At 43.7% G+C, this 16,800-nt stretch overlaps 1 protein-coding gene across 3 annotated transcripts in view; it reads left to right on the top strand.

Moving 5' to 3' along the window:
- anapc1 (anaphase promoting complex subunit 1) overlaps nucleotides 1–16,800 on the top strand; it is a 210,645-nt gene that overhangs the window by 99,148 nt on the left and 94,697 nt on the right. For all 3 annotated transcript variants that reach the window (XM_068027605.1, XM_068027603.1, XM_068027604.1), the window contains exons 29-30: nucleotides 3,431–3,665; nucleotides 7,174–7,265. In XM_068027605.1, coding sequence (XP_067883706.1) covers nucleotides 3,431–3,665; nucleotides 7,174–7,265 — 327 coding nt within the window. The remainder of the gene's footprint in view (nucleotides 1–3,430; nucleotides 3,666–7,173; nucleotides 7,266–16,800) is intronic.

Here is a 16,800-nt window from a genome sequence, read left to right as displayed (position 1 = left end):
GATTCTAATACTTGTGTAAAAGAAAGGAGGCTGTGTGATCAGTCATCAAGTGTTGAGCAGGTTTTTCTGTGTAATGTGTGTCGACAAGAAGAAGCCTTGTTGTCAGGGTACCAACAAGAATTAAGTTAGCACATTGCACACTTTGAGGTTTTATCATTCTGCTGCCGCTGTGCTGAAAGTGAAGAAGGAAATGTAAAAGTGGGGTATGGTTTCATTTTTACTGTAGAATTTTCCATTGTGAAGAATTCTTGCAGTTCCACCTAAGATCCTCCTTGACACCAGTGTTGAAGTTTCAATCATTTCCTCAGTCCTCCTCCAGCATCCTACACAAAGCCACAAATTAACTTGATTTTTTTTTAAGTACAGGAATTTTGGAAAGTAGTCTCTTTTTTAGAGTAAGCAATAACCATTATGTGACACAACTCTTACGTAATGAGAGTTTTGAACAGCTTGTTAGAATTTTTCCCTTTTGCCATATTAGGGAATTTAAAAAATTCGCTACTGGGATGTTGCTGGCTAGGCCAGCATTTACTTCCCACCCCTAATTTATGATTAGATGAAATATTATTGAGTTTTTGTTTCAGGAGCACAGGTTTGCATCCAGTTGCCGACACTGCAAGCAGCCGATTCACTGCTGCATTACTGCAGGCCAGTTAGCAGGTTGACTGCTCTCCCTACACCTTCTCCCCAGGGAATGGGTGGCAACATGTGCAGAATTTATTTTGAGGACCAGTGGGGAGGGCTAATGAATATATAGAAGGCTCTAACCACTTGCCTCTGGACTGCACTGTTAATTTCATAAATGCTTCTGCTAATCTCACAATTACCAGATGGAATGGTGACAGCACAGAAGGAGGACATTTGATTCTTTTGTCTGGCTGGCTCTCTGCAGTAGCAGTTCAGCTCGTCCCAGTCCCCCGTACTTTCCCTGTAGCCCTGCACATTAATAAACTCAATCAAGTTAATTAAACACTATTTGCCTTTAACAAATCCATGCTTAATTATCCACATTTGTCCAAGGGACTGCAACTTTTGTCCTGAAGCACTGAAGTTAAACTGAGCTGGCCTGTAGTTGCTGGACTTATCCTTACACCCTTTTTTGAACAAGGATGTAATGTTTGCAATTCCCCAGTCCTCTGGCACCACTCCGATATCTAAGGAGGATTGGAAGATTATGGCCAGTACCTCCGCAGTTTCCTCCCTTACTTCCCGAAGTATTCTTGTATGGATCTCATCCAATAAGGTGACTTATCAACTTTAAATTAACAGTCAGCCTTTCTAATATCTCCTTTTTTTTTTAATCAATTGTTAGACCGTCCAGTGTCTCAGCTACCCCCACTTTGACTTTGGCAGCATTATCTTCCTTGGTAATGACAGATGCCAAGTACTCATTTAGTACCTCAGCCATGCCCTTTTGCCTCCATGCATAAATCCTCTTTTTGGTCCCTAATTGGCTCTACACCTGCTTTTACTACCTTTTTATATAGCACATAGAACATTACAGCGCAGTACAGGCCCTTCGGCCCTCGATGTTGCGCCGACCTGTGAAACCATCTGACCTACACTATTCCATTTTCATCCATATGTCTATCCAATGACCACTTAAATGCCCTTAAAGTTGGCGAGTCTACTACTGTTGCAGGCAGGGCGTTCCACGCCCCTACTACTCTCTGAGTAAAGAAACTACCTCTGACATCTGTCCTATATCTATCACCCCTCAACTTAAAGCTATGTCCCCTCGTGTTTGCCATCACCATCCGAGGAAAAAGACTCTCACTATCCACCCTATCTAACCCTCTGATTATCTTATATGTCTCTATTAAGTCATCTCTCCTCCTCCTTCTCTCTAACAAAAACAACCTCAAGTCCCTCAGCCTTTCCTCAAGTTTATTTCTGTTAAGTCAGTCAATACTCTGATAAATAGAGGCACGAATGGACATCTTTGCCCCATGGAGTGCGCATCCTTGCTTGTGGAAACTCCAGGATGCATCTCGTGTCCTGGACAACCATGTGTACAGGAAGAGTCATCAGCTGGAACACTCGATATCCAGATTTCAGAGTTTAAGCAACAGCTGGAGTCACTGTGAACCTTCACGGATAGCACGTATCCTCGCTGTGTTCTCCGGTATCCACTGCTCCTTTTATCCTCACTGCTCTCCGGTATCCACAGCTCCTTTTATCCTTGCTGTGTTCTCTGGTATCCACTGCTCCTTTTATCCTCGCTGTGTTCTCCGGTATCCACTGCTCCTTTTATCCTATATGTGTTCTCTGGTATCCACTGCTCCTTTTATCCTCGCTGTGTTCTCTGGTATCCACTGCTCCTTTTATCCTCACTGTATTCTCTGGTATCGACTGCTGCTTTTATCCTCGCTGTGTTCTCTGGTATCCACTGCCCCTTTTATCCTATATGTGTTCTCTGGTATCCACTGCTCCTTTTATCCTCGCTGTGTTCTCTGGTATTGACTGCTCCTTTTATCCTCACTGTGTTCTCTGGTATCCACTGCCCCTTTTATCCTATATGTGTTCTCTGGTATCCACTGCTCCTTTTATCCTATATGTGTTCTCTGGTATCCACTGCCCCTTTTATCCTATATGTGTTCTCTGGTATCCACTGCTCCTTTTATCCTCACTGTGTTCTCTGGTATCGACTGCTGCTTTTATCCTCGCTGTGTTCTCTGGTATCCGCTGCTCCTTTTATCCTCACTGTATTCTCTAGTATCGACTGCTGCTTTTATCCTCGCTGTGTTCTCTGGTATCCACTGCCCCTTTTATCCTATATGTGTTCTCTGGTATCCACTGCTCCTTTTATCCTCTCTGTGTTCTCTGGTATTGACTGCTCCTTTTATCCTCGCTGTGTTCTCTGGTATCCACTGCTCCTTTTATCCTCGCTGTGTTCTCTGGTATCCACTGCTCCTTTTATCCTCACTGTATTCTCTGGTATCGACTGCTGCTTTTATCCTCGCTGTGTTCTCTGGTATCCACTGCCCCTTTTATCCTATATGTGTTCTCTGGTATCCACTGCTCCTTTTATCCTCGCTGTGTTCTCTGGTATTGACTGCTCCTTTTATCCTCGCTGTGTTCTCTGGTATCCACTGCCCCTTTTATCCTATATGTGTTCTCTGGTATCCACTGCTCCTTTTATCCTCGCTGTGTTCTCTGGTATCCACTGCTCCTTTTATCCTATATGTGTTCTCTGGTATCCACTGCTCCTTTTATCCTCACTGTGTTCTCTGGTATCTACTGCTCCTTTCATCCTCGCTGTGTTTTTCTGGTCACTACTGCCGTCGCATGTAGTTTGCTCCGCAAACCTAATATCTAAGAATTGATTTGGTAAGAATTATGTGAGAAAAGGTCATGACTTGATATTGTTAATTTGTCTTTTTTCAGTTTTTTTAAAAACCTCTAACATTTTCCCTCTGCTTTCTGGCAGGGCCATGAGATGACCAGCATTGGATTGCTGCTGGGAATTTCAGCTGCAAAACTAGGCACGATGGATATATCAGTTACACGTCTCTTGAGCATTCATATCCCTGCACTGTTACCTCCTACCTCAACTGAGCTAGACGTCCCCCACAACTTGCAGGTTGCAGCTGTTATGGGCGTAGGGCTTGTATATCAAGGAACTGCTCACAGACACATTGCCGAAGTCCTCCTGACTGAAATAGGTGAGGTATCTTCAGCTCTGAGCTCAAAAATACGTATTAAAAAGAGAAATAGCAGTTTCAGTTAGAAAGGCTTCTGTCTCTAGAGCATATGGTTGTGCCCTTAACAGGGATTTGAGCTTATAATCCAACATGAAACTTTGGTAAAGTACAGAGGAGTAATTCATTATGCAAAGTGGTGCTCTTTGAACAAGATTTTAAACTGAGATCTCTCTCTCTCTCTCAAAGATCTGAGGAGCTAAGACAAGCAAAGTAAATTAATCTTGGGTCATGGTTTCAACCCAAAAGCATGACTTCTCTTTTCTCCCTTCCCCCAATCAACATGCAGTCACTTATTCTCAACGAGGTATATAAGAATGGTTTTGGATGAAAGAGTGGTGTGAATATAGCACATCACTTTTTTATTTTATTATTTAGAGATACAGCACTGAACAGGCCCTTCGGCCCACCGAGTCTGTGCCGACCAACAACCACCCATTTATACTTAACCCTACAGTAATCCCATATTCCCTATCACCTCCCTACACTAGGGGCAATTTACAACGGCCAATTTACCTATCACCTGCAAATCTTTGGATGTGGGAGGAAACCGGAGCACCCGGAATATATTCATTGGATTGACTAAAAATTGTTATATGGTTCTTCTAATAGGGTGCCCAAAAAAAAGTCTTGAGTGGTTAGAACATTTTTTGCTGAGGAAGTTGAGGGGTGATATGATAAGCTTGTTGGAGATTAAGATTGAGAACAAGTTAATAAATGGTGTGGATTTATTGATTAGAAACTGGACTGAAATAACGACATTCGAGCTGCTGTACATAGTTTTAAGATGTTCTTTGCACTTTTTAATTTGCACTATGGGTAGGTAGAAGTTTTTAATCACCATTCTCACTGATGTGGTTTTTACGTGGAAGAATCACTTGTATTAATTCTGTAGTGAAAACCTTCAAATTAAGTCAACCTGCAAATGTCGCTTGATGGGCAATATCTGTAGTATGTCAGCAACTCTAAGACTATAACCGTTATGATATAGAATAGCCTTGGATAGTTCTAATTTTCTCATGGGTACAGCTAAATGTTTATTTTCTGTACAAGTCAGAAGATAAGGTATTTTATCTTGGGCCTGAAATCGCTCTGTGGGGCCTTTTTGAGTCTTTGATATGTTGAGTTATTAATCCCTAACATCAAAGCAAAAGTGAAGGTTATGGAGGAGGTCGTGTCATGGCTTTTAGCTGAGCTTAAAAGTGAGGCCATTGAAATGCACGATTGAGGGATGAAGATGGGAGACATCTGGAGGGTCAAACTCACCTGACAATGTGTGTATCTTCTGCAGCAGAGCGTTCTTAGTAATCTTGTTGGCCGTGAATATGCTGGTTCATTTAATTTTTTATGAGCTGCATGTGTTTGAACTCATTATTAATACAGCATAGGACTGTAACCTTTGTCTATATAGTAGAATAAAAATTACATTCCTAACAAGGCTGTTAGGATCTTTAAGGGTTGTGGAAAGATAAGTAGTGACAGCTTGTTCTGCTGCTGCAACCAAGCAGCAGAAGGGCACAAATTGACGTTTATCACCGAAGAAAAAGTGAAAGGTTGGTGGGGGATTAAAAAGCATGTCTTCAAAGGGTGGCTGGAATGCAGAATTCTCTGCCACAAACCACTGTTGAAATAGTGGGGGGAATTTTACGCTTTTCCCTGCCGCGGGTTTGGAGGCGGGGAGAACATATAATCGGGTAGGTTGATGTTGGGGGGTGGGGGGTGGGGGTGGGTGGGGAAAGGAGGGGAAGAAGGGAGGGGGGGCCAAAATTCAGTCTGGGGCGGGAAGGCCTGTGAATGGCCTGTGAATGGCGGGATAAAATCCCGTCCAGTGTTTATAACTGCTGCTTGCGAAAGCATAATATTAAAGGACGTGGGAAGTGAGCGGGATGGAAGGATTAATTTAAAGAAGAATTCTGTTGGTCAGTAGGAGGGCCAAATGTCTTTTTTTTGTGTTGAAATATTCTGTATTTCTACAGCAGCCCATACCTATTGTTGCACTCCACCACACTCCAGTAGTCTCTGCAAGCCTGCCCTACCAGTTGGTAGAAGTCTTGCCTCTGAGTCGGAAGGTTGGTTTAAGCTTCAGTCATTTTTCAGGTGCTGTCCATCAGATCGGAGAGATTAAATAAACCAAGTGACTCAGTTAGATGCTGAAGCTTTAGAGTTCAAAATTGTTGAGATCACTGAGATTTTGACGCCAAAGCTGGACTTGCCATTGATAATATTTGACTCTCTGTAATTGCCATTGTCCAGGCCACATCAGGCATTATTTCTGAATGCAGCTGAACAGGGGCTGGGAATTTAAATCTAGCCAAATCCACAACAAGAATATTTCAGGAGAGAAAGAATTAGCAATTATAATTGGACCATAAAAATATCTTTCGGGAATTGCAAAGCATTTCGCGTTCAAATTAATCGCTTTTGAATTATAATCATTTAATATTATGACAGTAAATGTAACAGCGCAATAAAATCCTGCAAAGAGCAAACAAAATAAATGACCAATTCCTCTGTTTTTGGAGGTGTTGACTGAGGATTTATTGCTGGCCAGAATGCCAGGAGCACTCCCTGCGCTGCCTCTAACATGAACAAGTGGATGAGGTTTAGTTTAGTTTAGTTTAGAGATACAGCACTGAAACAGGCCCTTCGGCCCACCGAGTCTGTGCCGACCATCGAACATCCATTTATACTAATCCTACACTAATCCCATATTCCTACCACATCCCCACCTGTCCCTATATTTCCCTACCACCTACCTATACTAGGGGCAATTTCTAATGGCCAATTTACCTACCAACCTGCAAGTGTTTTGGCTTGTGGGAGGAAACCGGAGCACCCGGAGGAAACCCACGCAGACACAGGGAGAACTTGCAAACTCCACACAGGCAGTACCCAGAATTGAACCCGGGTCGCTGGAGCTGTGAGGCTGCGGTGCTAACCACTGCACCACTGTGCCTCCGTTTTACCCCCTCATTCCAAACACAGAGCAACACTTAGTCAATACCACACTGACATTGCAACCTAGATTATGTGCCGAAATCCTGGAGTGGGGGTTAAATCCACAACCAGGCAACTGTACTACCAGCTGAGCCAAGCTGACATTCCGAAACCTTTGAGCTGTTAAGTCTTGGCCAGATCCACAAAATCAGTAAAAGAAAAACTGATTAGGAATAATTTAAAAATCTTTGGGTTGGAGGTATGATCTCTGGTGATTTTAGAGCACCAATGGTGTTTTTGTTAGAGGCAGAAGCTGCCAATTTTCACCTAATTATGATTTGTCCTGTAAGTTTCTATGGGGAAAGTAGTTTCACAGTTGAAAATAAAGGAACATTTGTATTTCTGAAACCCAAATGCTGCTTCACCTAAATGGCAACTTACTGCAGATGCTGAAAATCTGAAATAAAAAGCAGGAGAAAAGGTATTTCAGTGGTGAATGACTTAAACAAAGCTACAACTTTTTTTTTTGTTTTAGGTCGCCCTCCAGGCCCTGAGATGGAGAATTGTACTGATAGGGAATCATACTCACTGGCTTCTGGTCTTGCTCTTGGCATGGTCTGTCTTGGGGTAAGTATCAGCTGGGCAGATGGTTCTGTTTTTTGTTTTATTGATCAACATCTTTTGTGAAAAGATTTGAAAACTGTAGTTGTATTTTTGCTTTTAAGCTGTGGTAGTGGCAGACTGGAAGGACCATTGGGAAGATCAGAGCAAGTCCAATCTTCGCCTCGCCTAATGTGTATACCTGTGGGCACGTACACTCATATGCATACACACACACACGCAGTATGGATTGTTAGGTGACAGTCAGGAGCAGGACCTCTTGTAGACGTTTGCTGAAGTTTACAACATATCAGAACCTTGCATCACAGAAGGAAGGTATTTGGCCCGTTGTATCTGTGACAGTGGTTGGGGCGCCTAGAACTAGGGGGAATATTCTAAAAATTAGAGCCAGACCTTTTGTCAGTGAAATTAGAAACACTCAATTCGTCACACAAAGGGTGGTAGAAGCTTTGTAAGATTTTGTCCAGGAGTCTGATTACCCAAAAAGGGATTCAAGGTTATAGGTGGGTTTAAAGCAGTTTATTAAGAAGCAGCAGTTTAGATGTGATACATAAGCTAAATAGACAGAAGAAACATATGATCCGTAACAGGTGAGAACAGTTTACTGGTCCCAGATCGGACAAACAAAACAGAGGTGTGCTGATCTCCGTAGCTAACGGTGGCAGTCTCTTTTGCTCTCTGTCATCTTGAACTAACCAGGGTGTAGGTCGGAGTCAGCATAGTTCCACCCCAGAAAGCTTTCCTTTGTCTGATGTCTTCTTCAGCTAACAAAGGTGTTAGGCCAAAGCCAGCACTGGGAAGTTCTTTTCCGTCCAAAGTCTTTATTCCCTCCAGAGTGCCTGTTTATACAACTTATTTTGAGGGAGCTGGTGGGTGTCTCATGCCAATCACTTATTCAGTTACCAAAGGACAGATACCCAAGGTAGATCTGTCCTATTTCCATCCGCCAGCCCATGAAGTCATCTCGTGGTTTATCTCTTGCGAGGCCATCCTGTTAACCTTACTCAGACAGTTGGTTTAGTTACGGGGAATGAGAATCCCACCTTATCAGGCTCAGGAATATCCTGTACGGGGGTCTGTGCTAGAGTCACGTCCTTGGCAGAGACAACAGGCCTATGCTGTCCTGTGTCTTTTTATTTCATGGGATGTGGGCATCACTGGCATTTGTTGCCCATCCGTAATTGCCCTTGACAACTGAGTGGCTTGCTGGGCCATTTCAGAGTGCATTGCTGTGGGTCTGTGGATCCACGGGGAAACAGTGATCATAATACCATTGAATTCCATGTTAAGTTTGAACGTGACAAGCTGCAATCACAAGCAAGAATCTTAAACTTAAAGCCAATTACATAGGCATGAGGGGAGAACTGGCTACAGTAAATTAGGTAAATAGACCAAAAGGTATAGCAGTAAATGAACAGTGGGAAGCCTTTAAAGAAACAATTCAAAATGTTGAACAAAAATACATTCCTTCGAAAAACAAAAACTCAGCAAGGAAGACTCATCCGTGGCTCACTCAGGAAGTTAAGCATAGTGTTAGCTTAAAAGCAAAGGCCTACAATGTTGTAAGAAAATAGTAGCGAGTCTGAGGATTGGGAGTGTTTTAGAAACCAACGAAAGGCCACCAAAAAGTTGATCGAGGACAAAAAAGAATGAGATTAAACTAGCCAGTAATATAACAACAGATTGTAGAAGCTTTGAAAGGTATATCAAAAGCAAGAGAGTAGCTAAAGTAAACGTTGGTCCCTTCGAAACAGAAACAGGAGAAATTATCATGGGGAATGAGGAAATGGCAGAGACAGTGAACAAATATTTTGTGTCTGTCTTCACAGTAGAAGACACAAGTTCATTCCAGAAATAGACAGTAACCTAGGGGCTAAAAAGAGTGAGGAAATTAAGGAATATCATCAGCAGAGAAAATGTATTGGAGCAACATAAGGGACCAAAATCTGACAAATCTCCAGGACCTGATGGCCTACACCCTAGGGTTCTAAGTGAGATAGCTGCAGATATAGTGGATTGGCTGGTTATGATTTTCCTGAATCTAAGGAATTTTGGAGCAGTCCCATCAGATTGGAAGTTGGCAAATGTTACACCGCTTTTCAAAAAGGAGGGAGAGAGAACACAGTGAACTACAGGCCAGTTAGCCTAACATCTGTCATTGGGAAAATGCTGCAATCTCTTGTTAAGGAAGTCTTAACAATGCACTTAGAAAAGCACACTAAGATTCGAACAAGTCAAAATGGTTTTACTAATGGGAAATCCTGTTTAACAAAATTATTAGAATTTTTTGAGCATATAACTAGTCGGGCAGATAAAGGGGAACCAGTAGATGTAGTATACCTATATTTCCAAAAGACATTCAAGAAGGTGCCATACAAAAGGTTAATAGGCTAGATGAGGGCTCATGGAGTTGGGGGTAATATATTCACATGGATAGGGGATTGGTTAACAGACAGGAAACAGAGTGGGCATAAATGGGGCAGTTTCAAGTTGACAGGCAGTAAATAGTGGAGTGCTGCAAGGATCAGTGCTGTGGCCTCAGCTAATTACAATGTATATTAATGACTTCATTAAAGAGACAGTAATATATCTAAGTTTGCTGGTGATGCAAAGATAGGTGGAAAATAAGCTGTGGGGAGGACACAGGCTGCAAAGAGATATAGACAGGTTAAATGAGTGGGCAACAAGATGGCAGATGGAGTATAATGTAGGGAAATGTGAAGTTATACACTTCGGTTGTAAGAATAGAAAAGCTGAATATTTTTTAAAAGGTGTGAAACTTGCAAGTGTTGATGCTAAAAGAGATTTAGGTGTGTTTGTACAAGGAACGCAGAAAGTTAACATGCAGGTACAACAAGCAATTAGGAAGGCAAGTGGCATATTGGCCTTTATTGCAAGGGGACTGGAGTACAGGAATATGGAAGTATTGCTACAATTATACAGGGTTTCGGTGAGTACATCTGGAGTACTGTGTGCAGTTTTGGTCTCCACATTTAAGAAAGTATATACTTGCATTGGAGGTGATGCAGCAAAGATTTACTCAATTGGTTCCTGGGATGGGGGGGGTTGTCCTGTGATGAGAGGCTAAGTAAATTGGGCCTGTATTCTCTGAAGTTTAGAAGAATGAGAGGTGATCTCATCAAATCATATAAGATTCTAAAGGGGCTGGATAGTGTAGACACTGAGAGATTGTTTCCACTGGTCAGGGAATCTAAGACAATGGAACACAGTCTCACGGTAAGGGGACGATCATTTAGGATTGAGATGAGAAGAAATTACTTCACTCAAAGGGTCGTGAATCTTGGTAATTCTCTATCCCAGAGGGTTGTGGATACTTCATCGTTGAATACATTTCAGGCTGGGATAGATAGATTTTTGGTGTCTCAGAATCAAGGGATATGGTGAACAGGCAGAAAGGTGGAGTTGAAGCCTAAGATCAGAAGTGATGGTTTTAAATGGCGAAGCAGGATCGATGGGCCATATGGTCTACTCCTGCTCCTATTTCTTGTGTTCTTGTGGATCACATATAGGCCAGGCCAGGTAAGGACAGCAGATTTCCTTCCCTTCAGGACATGGGTGAATCAACAATGGTTTTTAAGACAATCAGTGATAGTTTTGTGACACCATTACTGAGACCAGTTTTCAATTCCAGATTTTTATGAATTAATTGAACTTAATTTGAACCCTGTGTCAACATCCTTGCTGGGAGGTTTGCTAGTGCAGTTGTGTTGGGGAGGGGGGTGGGGGTGGTGGTTAAACTAATTTGACAGGGGGATGGGGTACAGAGTGGAGGTATAGTAGGGGATGATGCACAGTCAAATATAGAAGAGAAACTGAGTCAGTCTGGAAGGCAGAGCAAATATAGACCTGTTAAGGCATAAGCGAATAATGCAAGGCTGGATTGTATCTATTGTAACGCAAAGAGTCTTACTAGTAAGGCAGATGAATTGAGGGCGTTGATTAACACATGGGAACATGATATTGCTATCATAGAGACATGGTTGAGGGAAGGGCAGGACTGGCAGCTTAATATTCCAGGGTATAGAATCTTCAGGCGTGACAGGGGAGGGAGTAAAAGAGGAGGTGGCATTGCACTGTAGATCAAGGAGTCAATTACTGCAGTAAGGAGGGATGATATCTTAGAAGGTTCCTCAAATGAGGCCACATGGATAGAACTTAAAAACAAAAAGGGGGCAATCACTTGGCTGGAAGTGTACTACAGGCCTCCAAACAGTCAGGGAGAGATAGAGGAGCAGATATGTAGGCAAATCTCAGCGAGGTGTAAAAATAATAGAGTAATAATAGGGGATTTCAACTTCCACAATATTAACTGGGCTTAGTTTAAGCACTGAAACAGGCCCTTCGGCCCATCGAGTCTGTGCCGACCATCAACCACCCATTTATACTAATCCTACACTATTCCCATATTCCTACCACATACCCACCTGCCCCTATATTTCCCTACCACCTACCTTACTAGGGGCAATTTATAATGGCCAATTTACCTATCAACCTGCAAGTCTTTAGGCATGTGGGAGGAAACCGGAGCACCCGGAGGAAACCCACGCAGACACAGGGAGAACTTGCAAACTCCACACAGGCAGTACCCAGAATTGAACCCGGGTTGCTGGAGCTGTGAGGCTGCGGTGCTAACCACTGCGCCACTGTGCCGCCCTTGTCTTAGTGCAAAAGGCTTAAAGGGGGCGGAATTCTTAAAGTGCATACAGGAGAGCTTTTTGAGCCAGCACGTAGGAAGTCCTACAAGAGAAGGGGCAATACTGGACCTAATCCTAGGGAATGAAGCCAGACAAGTGGTAGAAGTGTCAGTGGGGGAGCCTTTCGGGGATAGTGACCATAACTTTGTAAGATTTAAGGTAGTTATGGACAAGGACAAAGATGGACTGGAAATAAAGGTACTGAATTGGGGGAAGACCGATTTCAATATGATAAAACAGGATCTGGCCAAAGTGGACTGGGAGCAACTACTTCTAGGAAAGTCTATCAGACCAGAGGGAGTCATTCAAAAAGGAAATAGTGGGAGTTCTGGGCCAACGTGCTCCTATAAAGGTGAAGGGTAGGACCAACAAGTCCAGGGATATAGAGGATTGGATAAGGGGGAAAAAAAGGAGGCTTAAGGCAGATTCAGAGCACTGAAAGCAGCAGAGGCCCCAGAGGGAGTATAGAAAGTGTAGAGGGGGGGGGGGGGGGGGGGGGGGGGGTACATAAAAAAGTAATTAGGAGAGCAAAGAGGGGACATAAAAATACTGGTGGGCAAGATAAAGGAATATCCCAAGGCGTTTTATAAGTATATTAACGGCAAGAGGATAACCAGGGAAAGAGTAGGGCCCAGTAGGGACCAAAGTGGTAATCTGTGTGGGGAGCTGGAGGACATAGGTGAGGTTTTAAATGATTACTTTTCATCTGTGTTCAGTATGGCGAAGGACGTTGTAGGCGTAGAGATCAGGGAGCGGGATTGTGATATACTTGAACAAATTAGCATTGAAAGGGAGGAGGTATTAGCTGTCTTAGTGGGCTTAAAAGTGGATAAATCCCCAGGCCCAGATGAGATGTATCCCAGGCTGTTATGTGAAGCAAGGGAGGAGATAGCAGGGGCTCTGACATAAATTTTCAAATCCTCTCTGGCCACAGGAGAGGTACCAGAGGACTGGAGGACAGCGAATGTGGTACCATTATTCAAGAAGGGTAGCAGGGATAAACCAGGTAATTACAGGCCAGTGAGTCTAACATCAGTGGTAGGGAAACTATTGGAAAAATTTCTGAGGGATAGGATTATTCACCACTTGGAGAGGCAGAGAATAATCAGAGATAGTCAGCATGGCTTTGTCAGAAGGAGATCGTGTCTCACAAATTTGATTGAACTTTTCAAGGAGGTGACTAGATGTGTAGATGAGGGTAAAGCAGTTGATGTAGTCTGCACGGACTTCAGTAAGGCTTTTGATAAGGTCCCACATGGGAGATTGGTTAAGAAGGTAAGAACCCATGGGATCCAGGGCAAATTGGATCCAAAATTGGCTTAGTGGCAGGAGGCAGAGGGTGATGGTCTAGGGTTGTTTTTGCGAGTGGAAGCCTGTGACAAGTGGTGTACTGCAGCGATCGGTGCTGGGACCCTTGCTGTTTTTAGTGGATATTAATGATTTGGACGTGAATATAGGAGGTATGATCAGTAAGTTCGCGGATGACACAAAAATTGGAGTCATAAATAATGAGGACGATAGCTTTAGATTACAGGACGGTATAGATGGGCTGGTAAGATGGGTGGAGCAGTGGCAAATGGAATTTAATCCCGAGAAGTGTGAGGTGATGCATTTTGGGAGGACTAACAAGGCAAGGGAATATACAATGGATGGTAGGAGCCTAGGAAGTACAGAGAATCAGAGGGACCTTGGTGTAGTTGTCTAGAGATCACTGAAGGCAGCAGCACAGGTAGATAAGGTGGTTAGGAAGGCATATGGGATACTTTATTAGCTGAGGCATAGAATATAAGAGCAGGGAGGTTATGATGGAGCTGTATAAAACGCTAGTTAGGCCGCAGCTGGAGTACTGTGTACAGTTCTGGTCACCACACTATGGGAAGGATGTGATTGCAGTGGAGAGGGTGCAGAGGAGATTCACCGGGATGTTGCCTGGGCTGGAGCATTTCAGCTATGAAGAGATACTGGATAGGCGAGGGTTGTTTTGCTTCGAGCAGAAATGGCTGAGGGGGGACCTGATTGAGGGATACAAAATTGAGGGGCATTGACAGGTTAGATAGGAAGAAACTTTTTTCCTTAGCGGAGGAGTCAATAACCAGGGGGCATAGATTTAAGGTAAGGGGCAGGAGGTTTAGAGGGGATTTGAGGAAAAAAAATTTCACCCAAAGGGTGTTTGGAATCTGGAATGCACTGCCTGAAGAGGTGGTAGAGGCAGGAACCCTCAGAACATTTAAGAAGTATTTAGATGAGCACTTGAAATGCCATAGCATATAAGGCTATGGACCAAGTGCTGGAAAATGGGATTAGAATAGATAGGTGCTTGATGGCCAGCACAGACACGATGGGTTGAAGGGCCTGTTTCTGTGCTGTAAATCTTTGACTCTATAAGTATGACTCTCTGCCAGCCTGGCAGGCTGCTATAAAACCTTTCATAAGGGAGAAAGAGAGAGCTATTTCTATAATCAGTGACTTTCTTAAGATTCTGTGAACTCATTAGGCATCCATTTCTTGCAGCTTGAAACTCTCCGGCAAATGGCAATTGATTTTAGATCAATTGTTAATTTTAGATCTGATTGATTAACAAAAATCTATCAAGGGTGTTGAGGGATATGGGGCAAAGGCAGCTTTATGCACTTAGATCACAGATCAGCCATGATTTCACTGAATGGCAGAACAGGCTCGAGGGGCTAAATGTGCTACTCCTATTCCTATAAGTTCTCATAAACTTAAGCTTTCCACGGTAATTTTCCTCTCCTGATCACAGAACACAGTTTTGAATTCATGTTCTTTTTTTAAAAATAAGATTATTGCATTCTCGACATTGGTGTTCACTGATTTATTTTGATATCTAATTTTTGCTTTTAAAGGGCTATATCTTTTTTTCAAGGCTAATGTGAAACATAAACACCTGCATGTATCTGTTCGGCTGAATGGCCTGTTTCTATGTAGTAAATACTATGATGTACCTCACATTACGTGGCATTGCAAACGTGTAATCAGTCAGGCAGAATCTGCAGAGAACAGGTGAGATTGCATTCCAGGTTTAGATTCCTCATCCAAATTGCAGAATTGTACTCAACCACAATCTGCAACATCATGACCCGGCATAAACCCCACTCTACCATTGCTATCAAGCCGAAGGATCAACCCTGGTTCAATGAAGAGTGCAGGAGGGCAAGCCAGGAGCGGCACCAGACATACCTCAAAATGAGGTGTCAGCCTGGTGAAGATACAACCCAAGACTATTTGAGTGCCAAACAGCATAAGCAGTTTGTGATAGTTGGAGCTAAGCAATCCCATAACCAACAGATCAGATCTAAGCTCTGCAGTCCTGCCACATCCAGCCGTGAATGGTGGTGGACAATTAAACAACTAACTGGAGGAGGTGGCTGCACAAATATCCCCATCCTCAATGATGGGGGAGCCCAGCACATCAGTGCAAAAGATAAGGCTGAAGCATTTGCAACAATCTTCAGCCACAAGTGCCGAGTGGATGATCCATCTCGGCCTCCTCCTGAAGTTCCCAGCATCACAGATGCCAGTCTTCAGCCAATTCAATTCACTCCACATGACATCAGGAAATGACTGAAGGCGCTGGATATTGCAAATGCGATGGGCCCTGACAACATTCTGGCAACAGTACTGAAGACCTGTGCTCCAGAACTAGCCGTGGCCCTAGCCAAGCTGTCCAGTACAACTGCAACACTGGCATCTACCTGGCAATGTGGAAAATTGCCCAGGTATGTCCTGTCCACAAAAAGCAGGACAAATCTAACCCGGCCAATTACCGCCCTATCAGTCTATTCTCGATCATCATTAAAGTGACAGAAGGTGTCGATGACAGTGCTATCAAGTGGCACTTGCTTAGCAATAACCAGCACAGTGACGCTCAGTTTGGGTTCTGCCAGGGCCACTCAGCTCCAGACCTCAGCACAGCCTTGGTTCAAACATGGACAAAAGAGCTGAACTCAAGAGATGAGGTGAGAGTGACTGCCCTTGACATCAAGGCAGCATTTGACTGAATATGGCATCAAGGAGCCCTTGCAAAACTGGAGTCAAGTGGTATCGGGGGGGAAACTCTGCTGGTTGGAGTCATACCTAGCGCAAAGGAAGATGGTTGTAGTTGTTGGAGATCAATCATCTCAGCTCCAGGACATCACTGCAGGAGTTCCTCAGGGTAGTGACCTAGGACCAACCATCTTCAGCTGCTTCATCAATGACGTTCCCTCCATCATAAGGTCAGAAGTGGGGATGTTTGCTGATGATTGCACAATGTTTAGCACCATTCATGACTCCTCAGACACTGATGCAGTCCGTGTAGAAATGCAGCAAGACCTGGACAATATCCAGGCTTGGGCTGATAAGTGGCAAGTAACATTTGTGCCACACAAGTGCCAGGCAGTGACTATCTCCAACAAGAGAGAATCTAACCATCTCCCCTTGACATTCAATGTCATTACGATCACTGAATCCCCCACTGTCAACATCCTGGGGGTTACCATTGACCAGAAACTGAACTGGAGTAGCCATATAAACACTTTGGCTACAAGAGCAGATCAGAGGGTAGGAATCCTGCGGCGATTAACTCACCTCCTGACTCCCCAAAGCCTGTCCACCATCTACAAGGCACAAGTCAGGAGTGTGATGGAATACTCTCTACTTGCCTGGTTGGATGCAGCTCCAACAGCACTCAAGAAGCTCGACGTCTTCCAGGACAAAGCAGCCCGCTTGATTGGCACCCCATCCACAAACATTCACTCCCTCCACCAGCAACAGTGGCAGCAGTTTGTAGCATCTACAAGATGCGCTGCAGCAATGCACCAAGGCTC

Source organism: Heterodontus francisci, chromosome 3 (genome assembly GCF_036365525.1).
Source record: "Heterodontus francisci isolate sHetFra1 chromosome 3, sHetFra1.hap1, whole genome shotgun sequence".
Lineage (NCBI taxonomy): Eukaryota > Metazoa > Chordata > Chondrichthyes > Heterodontiformes > Heterodontidae > Heterodontus > Heterodontus francisci.
The sequence above is the reverse complement of the archived record's forward strand: the minus strand, read 5'-3'. Positions and strand labels throughout refer to the sequence as shown.